Source organism: Salvelinus alpinus, chromosome 30 (assembly GCF_045679555.1).
Source record: "Salvelinus alpinus chromosome 30, SLU_Salpinus.1, whole genome shotgun sequence".
NCBI lineage: Eukaryota > Metazoa > Chordata > Actinopteri > Salmoniformes > Salmonidae > Salvelinus > Salvelinus alpinus.
The window spans coordinates 23,142,959-23,155,743 of record NC_092115.1 but is presented as its reverse complement, the minus strand read 5'-3'; the positions used below and the strand labels follow the sequence as shown (position 1 = coordinate 23,155,743).

General features: G+C 42.6%; 1 protein-coding gene across 1 annotated transcript; it reads right to left on the bottom strand.

Moving 5' to 3' along the window:
• Window positions 1-954: 954 nt before the first annotated feature.
• Window positions 955-8,163, bottom strand: LOC139559744 (deubiquitinating protein VCPIP1-like). The gene is made up of 3 exons (XM_071376045.1): window positions 5,349-8,163; window positions 4,420-4,506; window positions 955-4,267 (listed from the first exon to the last, which is right to left on the bottom strand). The coding sequence occupies exons 1-3, from the start codon at window positions 8,008-8,010 to the stop codon at window positions 3,444-3,446; spliced, it is 3,573 nt and encodes a 1,190-aa protein (XP_071232146.1). The 5' UTR covers window positions 8,011-8,163; the 3' UTR covers window positions 955-3,443.
• Window positions 8,164-12,785: the final 4,622 nt, after the last annotated feature.

The following is a 12,785-nucleotide window of genomic DNA, read 5'->3' as shown; positions in this document are numbered from 1 at the left end:
CTTGCCACTCACATCGCATCTCCTTTTGACAGCTCCATGGTACGAAAGATACTGGTAGCTAGTACTGTCTCTTTACGGGACACTTATTCAGAAATGTGTATATACCACCGATTCTCGCGCCCACCCCCTTAGAGAGGTGCTTGGATCTGCAGCCACACGCAGACTCTCTTCCCATTGTCAAATATATCAAAATCATTTTCAGGCAGCCAGGTATTTTACAAAGCCCTCGACAACACCTGTATTTTTAATTGAGCTGTTGGTCACCAAGTCATTCATGAAAATCTTACAATTACATTATGACAAGGGATAGATGGAACGTGAAATGTTTCTGATATTTGAAAGTTGAAGCAATGCTACCATCTGGTGGACGACAGATAACAGAGCCCCATGTCCGTACGCCACAATGCAGTGACCCATCCCTGGTGAAATGAAGATATACCCGTCAAGTAGACAGACAGTGCACACTCACACTGACAACCTTGCACACACACATATTGACGCCCACACACATTCCCCATACCCTGCTGCTACTATTTGTTATTTACCCTGCTGTCCAGTCACTTTTACCCCTGCCTACATGTACATATCTACCTCAACTACCACTATATCCCTGCACATTGATATGGTACTGGCCTTGTATATAGCATACATTGTGTGCTTGAATTTTATCTCACCTAGAATGTTCTATTTCTTTACCTTTGATATTGAACACTGCTTTGTTGAGGAAGAGCTTGTAAGTAAGCATTTCACTGTACTGTTTACACCTGTTGTTTCATGTGCATGTGACAAATACAATTTGATAGGGCAGCAAACTTTTGATAAGAGGCAAACTTCAAAATGGGACCAAATGTATGCTATTGATCAAGTGCGTCTACATGATTGATTTAAAAATAATAATTGTAAGTGAATTCAAAGGCAAGTAGTTAAGGAAGTATTAGTGACCACGATACAAAATTGTGAAGAAATTACTTTATTGTTTGGTTGAAAAGTCATCACACATGCAAACAGCAATGTTTTAGCCATGGTATCTTCAATCTTTTATTAGCAAACAAGAAGAAAAGTTAACAAAAAATTAAAGAACTTGAGTTTCTGTACAGAACAAAGTATACTACAATATATACTATTATAATACAACTGGCTTACAATACATATAATTAGTACAGCAGTCACAAAGAAACAAACTTCAAGTTTGTCAAAACAGTGTTGTCTGAGTTTAATATTTCCTTTAAATGTTTCCTTGGACTGACAATATCTATATTTGAGTATATCTAATATATGTTTTATTCTAATATTCCCTATTTTTCTGAAAGTGCTAAGTTTTACATTTTGTTCACTAGAAAGAAAAGCTGTGGAGCTCTTTAAAAAAAATGACCTGCAATTAATGTTTTTTTTAGGCAGGTACAAATATAACTGCTTTTTGCCATAATAAGAAACCTTGTCCTGAAGTCAGGCCAAGACTCAGTAAGACTCAAGGATTTAAGGCCATAAGCTGATAATGGCAGCATCCAAAGGTACCATGTCATTCTAGAACAAGGTGATTTGGAATACTCCAAAATCTGGGTTGGCAACAAAAGTGTAAACTCAATGTGGCCCATAATGCCTTTATCTCAATGGCCACTTAAATTAGTTAACAGTGAGGCCTCTGCCTTCCAATTTGAGGGCCTATAAAACACCCCAACTCACTTTTTGGTTGAAATTCCAACAAACAAACCAAAAGTTTCCTTTTATAATGTCGCAAGAGGAATTAAATGCCACAAAACTGATCTGAATGCAACATGGTACTACACAGTTTGTCTATAAGTTTACAATCAACTGGATTGGCTGAACAACCAATTGGAAATATACTTCACACCACTGAGAGATGTAGTAGTTTGTTTATGAGATATCAAAATGTACAACCTCCATATCTCTTTCAAGGATTTCTCAAGGGATACATCACATTCTGCACCAAAAGATCCGACATCTCATGTCACAATCGGCAACATAAATGTTCACAGCACTTAAAAATATCCCACTGTTCAAGTTCTCTTCTGAGTAATTCAAATTGTGGATGTTGTGTTGAAATTCTAGAGCTGAATAGCCATAACGTAACTAGACATACAGTACAATTCTTAGTAATACCAGCTGATTGTGGTTTCCATTAAATTAGAATGAATAACTATATTTCTATGGTTGGTTCATGCCAAGTTTATATCCTAATGAATGGTAAGAACACTAAAGGGAGCCTACAGGGATCAACACACCCCTGCATAACAACATTCAAGTGCAAACATAAATGTATTAGATGGAATAATAAAATGCCAGCATTGCATGTTTACAAAACAACAACTGCAAGCAGTTCATGGAAAAAGAATTATCCGCTAATCTTGAATTGATTTATCATTCCTAAAAAGATCTGGAAAATTCACAAATCAAGTCTTACACAATTCTAAAGTATTTCAAAAAATAATAATCCTGCGCTGCATTCCATCTTTCACTAAAGGAAATTGCATACAAGTAATGGAATATACTCCCAGGTGTGTGTAGTATGTTATGCCAGTCCTTCCAACAGAATACAGCACCACATCAAGTAGTTCAGCATTTGCGCAGCACACTTAACTTGGGCCACTCGTTTGGGTTTTATGAGAAATCTCAAAAGTAACATAAATTACTCTTCAAATATCAGTAAGTAGCCTTGAACCCAAAAGTATCAACAGGCATTTTCCCCAATCAGTGCACACTTCAATGTCAATCTCTAAATTCCACCAATCAATTGGTTATATTTAGAACAGTGCTACACTTTCTTTCAAATGGCACTCACATTTAAATGATAATTTTAAACAGAATCTTTCAATTCTTATAAAATGGCCCAAATACAAACTAAAAAAGATCACAGGGTTTTCTGACAACAAATGTCAGTCGCTGCATATGCTTATCATAAGGGCATGTGACTCCTTCCTTCAGGAATTAAGACAGCAAACATTCACATGGAGAGCAAAGTTCAAGAAAAAAAAAACTAAATTTGGAAAATGTCACTGTTGTTTATAGCAAATATGTTGGTAAATCAGAAAATGTGATGATGGTACTCGTTACATTTACAGTGTGGACTTTGCTGAAGCAGATGTTTGCGGACATTACAATACTGGCGTGGGATGGGATCTCATCAACTCAAGCTGTTCTACTACCTCTTGTCTTAAGACATGGAAGGTATCTACAGGAATGCATTTCACGCATGAGAACCAGCTTCGCTCCTTGGAGCTTGGTGCATGTTTCTGTATAATAACATTAGTCTGTCACCAAAGGCAGTAATGGTCAACCTCTGGCAATCATGCAGTAAAGACAACAAAACACAATGAATACCAAAGCTTTGATACAACCTGAAGCACTCACATACTAAATGTCAACCAGACAGAGGTGTGACTGATCATGACTGAGAAAACTATAGGACTGAGCCCTTTTTCCCATCAGGAATGATCCATCGGCTCCAGGGCGTTGGTATGCTCTGCATCCTGGCTATCCATTTCCTCCAGCTCCTCTGACCCTGCATCCTTTCCATCAGGCTTGTTCCCTGCCTTCACTGGTGTGCCATGTGCACCAGCAGTAGATACGTCCATAGAAGAGGCTTCCTGGTCACCTACCTCTGGGGCAGATTGGGAAGCACTCATCTTAGCCCCACTTGTCCTTTCTGCAGGGCCCCCAGTGCCTGCCCCTGCATTGCTCTGCTCCCTCAGGTGCCTGTCCATGGAGGCTTGGATGGATGAGACCATCTCCTGTAGTTTTTTCCTCTGTTCTTCGATCATACTAGGGTCTAGGTGTCGGCTGTCTTTCATGGTGACGAAACCAGGAGCCATGCGCACCAGCTCCTTGGTTGCATCTTCTGAGATGTCAGAGAGGTCGGGTCCCTTCGAGACGCTGGAGCTCAGGTCCACCCCGCTGCTGTGCTGGCGGGTGATGGGCTTGTGTTCAGGGGGAGAGCCGCCTGGGGCACTGCCCAGGGAGTGGCCCTTACCTTGGAAGGCATTGACACTCTGGAGCTGCTCCTTCTTGCGCACCACACCTCCACTTCCGAGCCTCAGCAGGCTGTGAGAGGGGCTTCCCTCCCGACTCCTGGAGGAAGCCTCAGAGCGGAGCTGCACCAGTGCCTCCTTGACGAGGTCCTCCACGTCAGGGCCCACGGGGAAGTGCCCCGCTGCATCCACACACAGCTCCAGACACTCCTCTGCTGCGTTGTACACAAACGTCTTTCCAGTCAAGTGTGGGAGGGTGCAGTGCTTGCCATCCATCAGGCCTGCAGATGAGACAAGAGCCATTATAGGTAGTCATAAACACAGATCAGTACATATCACACGCAAAAGTTGAATATAAAAAATATATACTGTAGTTTTCATTTTAGTTATGCAAAATGCAAAGAGCACAATAACAGAAAAGATGTTTACCTACCCATATCTTTCTTCACAATGTTGAAGAAAACTCCACCTTGCTGGAATAAGTGAGGCAGTTTTTTTGCATATGACCAGACTTCTTCTCCTGCGTAGGAATGAAGAATACTGCAATTAGCATGCGAAATAGAATATAAATTAATAGAATACATGCTATCATGTGGTTTTCCTCAGATAAAAATCCTAATTCAGTAGTAAAAATTGTTTGCCTTGCCACCCTTTGCAATTACCAAGGCTTCTATTCCAACTTACATTACTGGCCCTAACATTACAGGCCAGATAAGATTGCATGGCAATATGCTAGTAAGACGGTGAAGGCTGAAGAGTGTCCAGAGACTGGAACTCGGACTCTGTTGTTAGGTGAAGGAGTGGAGATGACCACATCAGCACTTTCATACAGTCTGCCCTCTCCTCTCCGAGACTGCTGCTGCATGCAATGAATTCCAAAAGCCACGTCGCTGATGTACAGAAAAAGCACTTGAATAGATTATAATTATTTCAAGTGGAAAAAAGTCATTATCCCCAAAGATTAGGCCTTGATCCATCCCTGGTAAGCCCACCAGTCACTCAATACCTGTAGCACTATCATTCATCCTGCTTCTTGTAACCAATCCAAGAACAGCATGCCCGTATGCTGTGTAAAGCTACCATCTGTAAAGCCTATAGGCCTATCAGTTACTAGCCTGATGATCTAAGAAGGCATGCCTGGTACTATAGTCAAAGGTGAATCAACAAACTGGTTCTCCCTCTACAGCAAGTAATTTTTTACTTTTTGTAATGACATCACAGCAGTGTTCTGCATAGCTCAAACAAGTACGTCACGTGTTGCTAGATTGTCTTTTTTTAACAGTAAATAATGATATAAAGTAAAGATAAAGATTCCTATTGATTTGAATAAGAAACTACTTTCCCACCCTTCCCCTTGCTTACCCATTAAGGTTGCTAGGAGACAGAGAGAGGACATCTCAAGGTCAATGTTCTCCTGTAGCTCTCTGCTAGTATTCATTCTGCTGGAAGTCACTGGATCATCACTCTTCACAGAGTGGAGGGAATGAAGGGATGAATGGGAACTGGAAGCACTTGGGGCAGAAACCTTGTGATCCTCTGGACCTCTCAGGATCTCCACAGTCACCCTGTCCCCATGTTGGAGAGCCACAGGCTCATTCTCCTCTCCATCCTTGGGAGGCAAAAGTTCTTTGGGGGGAAACCCATGTCGAATACATTGCTGGGCTGGAGACACAATGAACTCGTTCGCAATGCTCCTCTGGAGCTCAGAAAAGGTGGTTTGAGCCTGTAGAGTGAGCATGGCCTGCCGCCCGTCGCTAGTGGTGACACGGATCTTCTTCTCCTTACTGGAAGTGGGGGAGAAGGAATATTTGGTGGGCGTGGCTGGAGCGGAGGAGGAAGGTTCCTGAGCAGCACTCGGAGAGGACGGCCGCCCATGTCCCTGGACTCCCTTCTGCTCCTGCTTCAGTCGATCTGTCCTCCTTTTCTGGGTCACTAGGGCCTGTTCGCTGATGCTCTGCTGGAGGCTCCGCTCTGCTTTACTCATGGTCAGCTCCTCTTTATGAATGGTCTTTGATTTCTGCCCAGTTAGTATGATCTTAGTCGGTGGCTGTGTGTCAACAGCCTGCTGGGTTTCCACCACGTCTGTGAGTCTCTGAGCATGCGCACCGTCAATGGAGACTGGGTTATACTCATCTGGGTTCTTCTTGGCAGTGTGATGCAAAATGGTGTTCACCACTTTCTGCACTAGGAGCTCACTCCCAAACTCCCCAGGGAAATGCTTGGTAACCAGTTTCATGGCAACATCATAGACGTTGCTGTTCAGGCTCACCTCAACCTCATACTGGAACCAGTACACTGTCTCCCTCACGACACGCCCACCCCACTCCAGAGTGATGGGGAAAGCCTCTGGCAGATTGTCGTACTCCTTTCCCTCCCAGTAGTGCTTGAAGCCGCAGCCGCACTTCCCCCCCTGGGAGCGGGTGTTGGTTCTGTCTCCATCTAAGTACACCACAGAGCCGTTGCCATGGATGTGCCGCACTGAGGTGCCGTGGCACCAGTTGCAGGTGTTCAAGGTGCTTAGTTTGTAGTCAGGAATGAGGATGTCTTTCTCGGGGTCGTAAGAGCAGACCACATTGTTCAACGGAAAGCTGTAGTTCTTGTCGGGTCTGAGCTGCCCGTGGGTGGATTTAGCCAGGTTGTAGAGCTTACCACTTGGAGCCAGCCACTCAGGTAGAACATGAAGCTCAGAGAGTGCATTGCAGATCAGACAGCGATGTAGCCGGTTTTCCATGACTGATTTCTTGGCAGCCTCCGTCACCTCTTCGGGTTGGACGCCGATCATACCGGTCCGTCTGTAAACGTACTGATGCACGTCTGCCACCAGGGAGGGGTGGATTCCATGCTTCTCCATGAAGATCTCCTCCATGGCATTGACCAGTCTCATCACATACTTGTCTTGTAAGCTCCTGTCTCCCGCGATGACGCAGCTCCCGTCTTGCTCCAAATTAATGTACTTCTTGATGAGCTCCTGCGGGACCCCCCAAGCTTTGGGGAGAAGCCTTGGCGGCAGTTTGGGAAGGAGGGTGTTTTTTATTCCGACAAGAGGGATGTAGTGGTTACGCCCAGAGCTACTCCAGGCGATGCATATAGGCTTGTTGAACTTTCCATCTTTTCCCTTGCACTGCTCTTCCGGTACAAGCCCAGGGAGAAAAGTTGCAGAGTAATCCCCAGAGCTCCTCATTCCACTCAGTGAATCTAACAAGATTATGGGGCGGTGCAGCACATTAGCCAAGCCAAATATGTGAATGTTTCGAAGTCCCAGTGGCACACCCTCCGGTGGGATAAAAAGGGGGTCACATTCGTTGATGATGTCCTCCCATTCAGCTGCATCAATAAAATCCTGAAAGAGTGCCTTGTAGCGATCCAGATTTTGCTTGAAATTCTGTTTCAAATTCTCTCTTAAGGCATGCCAGAACAGTTCTCTGCCTACCAGGGCCCTGGACACAGCATGAACAAGGCAATGTCCATCTCCATCCACATGAACAGGAATTAAGCATTCTTTGTTGCTGTTAGCTTTCTTAATCTCCTCCAAAGTGTCGTGAAGGTATATCAGGCTCCCGGATCTGTCCTTGCCATAGCCAACTGTAGATACATGCTCATGTTCGATTAGAAACGCCCGATCACCTAGAAGTGAGCAGTCGAACATCTCTCCTTGATTCATTTCCCTCAGCAGTTTCGCTTTTCCCGTCTGCTTATCCATTCCATACCTTGTGAGAATAGGAGAGAGGAGCTTGCAATGGTAGTTGGAAAGCCCCATCACTTTCACCAGCTCGGTTCCCTTCTTTGGGGCTCCAGTGACACCGAGTAGGGCATTTCTTAACAAATTGTGCAGTACAACGTCTGGATCAGTTACTTCTTCCACGTTTAAAAGATTATTCTGTTCGTGGCGTTGGCCACATTCAGTGCATTCAATGCTGATCGAGCCGTAAGCAGGGAAGAATAGCCTCGCCTGGCATTTCGGGTCTGGGCAGGTACCGGACAAAATACGCTTGTCCTTTTTCTTTGAGCCTTGTAGCAACGACATTCTGGCGAATAAAACTACACTAGGTATTGATCTTATAAAACCATTATGGTTAAATCCCAAATTAACTGGCTAGCAATTGCGCTTTGTCTCACGTATTACAAGCTAGCTATTTGCCAGAATAACAACACGGAAGCGGTTGTTTTTTTCTGTTGCGAAACCTAATTTGCAATGGATTGTGGTACATGTAGTTTTCTAAACTGCGCGTTGGTGCGTTCGAGTTGATCTTTTGGTAATAGTTCAAACCAGGCACATACCAGTGGTGTAAAGTGCTTAAGTAAAAATAAAGTACTACTTAAGTAGTTTTTTGGGGTATTTATATTTTTGGCAACTTTTACTTCACTACATTCCTAAAGGAAAGAATGTACTTTTTACTCCATACATTTTCCATGACACCCAAAAGTACTTGTTACATTTTGACGGGAAAACGTTCCAATTCACAAACTTATCAAGAGAACATCCCTGCTCATCCCTACTGCCTCTGATATGGCGGACTCACTAATCACAAATGCTTTGTTTGTAAATTATGTATGAGTGTTGGCTATCAGTCAATAAAAAAATTAAAATTGTGCCCTCTGGTTTGCTTAATATATGGAATTTGAAATTATTTATACTTTTACATTTTAGCAATTCCATTTACTGGAATTTTAGCAATTCCATTTACTTTTGATACTTAAGTATATTTAAAACCAAATACTTTTAGACTTTTACTCAAGTAGTATTTTACTGGGTGACTTTCACTTGACTCATTTTCTATTAAGGTATCTTTACTTTTACTCAAGTATGACAATTGCGTACTCTTTCAACCACTGCATACCATAATTTAACAATACTAAGCAAGACTAATTATCTTATTGCGTAACTATGCCTGCTTCAATAACGTTTGATAAATGAGTTGTGTATTTAGCTTCAAATTGACTACAAGTACCATGATGTATTTTGGTTTTGTTACGTTTCTGTTCAGAGGGGAAGAGGAGGAAACAGGCGGAGAATCTTGTCTCCCTCCATGTGGCGTTTTCGTTGTTTCGCTCACCAAGCAAGTTTTTGTAAAGTCAATGACAGTGTACCACGACCAAACCGTAACGACGCTGGGCCAATTGTGCACCGCCCTATGGGACTCCCAATCACGGCCGGTTGTGATACAGCCCGGAATCGAACCAGGATCTGTAGTGACGCCTCTAGCACTCATATGCAGTGCCTTAGACCACTGCGCCACTCGGGAGTCATGAGGCTAGTAGCATCATAGAAATAAGAATTCATAGAAAGGGCGTCTCCATTCAAGTCAATTATGGCATAATGGGTGGACTGGCAGCCATTTTGAGCGTACTCATGCCAAGAAGTAAAAGCAGGAAGTGTACCCTTCAATATGTCCTGTGCTTTGTTAAGGGTGTTTTTATAAATTAAATATGGAGTGCCAGAGCTGGGCGTTCATAAATTCGGAGCGTGTCGCTCTCGGAGCGCACACTGGACGCTCTGGCGGAGGAGTGGGTTGATCCAAGCGTTCTGACCTCACAACTGCACCCAAGCAAATTGGTTAACGCACTAGCTACTTCTAGCAGAGCTGGTTAGGCTGTTTTCATGTTATCCAGAGCGCTGGTGACTAACTGTGCTGCTGGCAACAATTTAATTACGCTTTTTTTTGCCGACGTTTACTGACACCAGGCATTTTCAACCTGTGTTGAGCGTTCGTAAATTAATCGATTATTCTGCGCTCTAGCACACTCAGACGAGAGTGCTCTGTAATCGGAGTAGATAGCCAAAGGGAATTTACTAACGGACCCTCAGGTCAACTCAACAGACTTTACAAAAAATACATTCCATTGCATGAGCCGCATCATTTGAATGAACATTCCACATTACAATCCAGCATCAGTTGATTATTGCAGCCATTGCGAGTGTACCCATGAGTTTACCAGTTAATAGCCAGGGTTAGAGCTTCCAAGCACGTTCTATTCATTCTTATTTCTATGAGTAGCATAGCATCCATAGAAATGAGAATGAATAGAACAGACATCCCTATTCAAGTCAATGACTGCATAATGGGTGGACTGGCAGCCATTGCAAGTGTACCCATAGGAACAAAGCAGGAAGTTAAATCAACTCAAATGACATTACAAAAATTGGATTCCATTGCATGAGACACATCAGCTAGCATAATTTGAATTAACATTCTACATTACATCACAATACCAAACAGCCATTGCGAGTGTACCCATGAGTTAACCAGTCAAATTGCTAGAGTGAGAGGTTCCACGGGCGTCACTATTCATTCTTACTTATATGACAGCATCTCTCTCCATTGAATACCAGTGGTTGAAGTGAACAACCCTCATACCACTTTGTGGACAACTACTCCCATAGAGCCCAACAGTGGAAGTGTCATAATACCCATAAAACCTAGCAGTCAAATAGGGAAATGGTTCCAATCATTTTTCCACCATTCATTTCTCCCATAGGGGATTTTAGAAACACTTAAAATAAGGGCTGTGTTTCATGTAGGCTTATCCTGGTGTGACATTTTGATAACCACGTAAATATCTCTCGGACAAGGTGACTTATCAATAGATTTGGCTCAGATTTGAAAATGCTAATTAGCATCAAGGTAGATGTCATACAAAACTACAAATCCCTGCATGTCATCTCTAGCTGACACCTTCGCTAACAGGTATTGTGTCAATTTAATACTTGCACAAGAAATTTCACAGAATTGTCCATTTAAATAAATGTAGCCAGTATATTCAGTACTATATTTAACAAACATTAGATCGTTTATTTTACCTTTTTAACTAGTCAAGTCAGTTAAGAACAAATTCTTATTTACAATGACGACATACCAAACGGCAAAAGGCCTCCTGTGAGGCTGGGATTACAAAAAAATATATATAAATATATATATATTGGACAAAACACATATCACAACAAGAGAGACCTAAGACAACAACATAGCATGGCAGCAGCATAAAACATGGTACAAACATTATTGGGCACAGACAACAGCACAAAGGGCAAGAAGGTAGACAACAATACATCACACAAAGCAGCCACAACTGTCAGTAAGAGTGTCCATGATTGAGTTTTTGAATGAAGAGATTGAGATAAAACTATCCAGTTTGAGTGTTTGTTGCAGCTCGTTCCAGTCGCTAGCTGCAGCGAACTGAAAAGAGGAGCGACCCAGGGATGTGTGTGCTTTGAGGACCTTTAACAGAATGTAACTGGAAGAACAGGTGTTGTATGTGGCGGATGAGGGCTGCAGTAGATACAGTTTAAGTCAGAAGTTTACATACACTTAGGTTGGACTCATTAAAACTCGTTTTTCAACAACTCAACAAACTATCGTTTTAGCAAGTCGGTTAGGACATCTACTGTGTGCATGAAAAGTAATTTTTCTAACAATTGTTTACAGACAGATTATTTGCCTACCTTCAAACTCAGTGCCTCTTTGCTTGACATAATGGGAAAATCAAAAGAAATCAGCCAAGACCTCAGAAAAAAAATTGTAGACCTCCGCAAGTTTGGTTCATCCTTGGGAGCAATTTCCAAACGCCTGAAGGTACCACGTTCATCTGTACAAACAATAGTACGCAAGTATAAACACCATGGGACCATGCAGTCGTCATACCACTCAGGAAGGAGACGCGTTCTGTCTCCTAGAGATGAACGTACGTTGGTGCAAAAAGTGCAAATCAATCCCAGAACAACAGCAATGAACCTTGTGAAGATGCTGGAGGAAACAGGTACAAAAGTACCTATCCACAGTAAAATGAGTCCTATATTGATATAACCTGAAAGTCTGCTCAGCAAGGAAGAAGCCACTGCTCCAAAACCGCCATAAAAAAGCCAGACTATGGTTTGCAACTGCACATTGGGACGAAGATTGTACTTTTTGGAGAAATGTCCTCTGGTCTGATGAAACAAAATTAGAACTGCTTGGCCGTAATGACCATCATTATGTTTGGAGGAAAAGGGGGATGCTTGCAAGCCGAAGAACACCATCCCAACCGTGAAGCACAGGGGTGTCAGCATCATGTTGTGGGGGTGTTTTGCTGCAGAAGGGACTGGTGCACTTTACAAAATAGATGGCATCACGAGGAAGGAAAATTGTGTGGATATATTGAATCAACATCTCAAGACAACAGTCAGGAAGATAAAGCTTGGTCGCAAATGGGTCTTCCAAATGAACAATGACCCCAAGCATACTTCCAAAGTTGTGGCAAAATGGCTTAAGGACAACAAAGTCAAGGTATTGGAGTGGCCATCACAAAGCCCTGACCTCAATCCCATAGAAAATTTGTGGGCAGCACTGAAAAAGAGTGTGCGAGCAAGGAGGCCTACAAACCTGACTCAGTTACACCAGCTCTGTCAGGAGGAATGGGCCAAAATTCACCAAACGTATTGTGGGAAGCTTGTGGAAGGCTACCCGAAACATTTCACCCAACAATTTAAAGGCAATGCTACAAAATACTAATTGAGTGTATGTAAACTTCTAACCCACTGAGAATGTGATGAAAGAAATTAAAGCTGAAATAAATAATTCTCTCAACTATTATTCTGACATTTCACATTCTTAAAGTAAAGTGGTAATCCTAACTGACCTAAGACAGGGAATTTTTACTAGGATTAAATGTCAGGAATTGCGAAAAACTGAGTTTAAATGTATTTGACTAAGGTGTATGTAAACTTCTGACTTCAACTGTATCTCAGATAGGGGGGAGTGAGGCCTAAGAGGGTTTTATAAATAAGCATCTTGCGACAGGTATACAGAGATGACCAGTTTACAG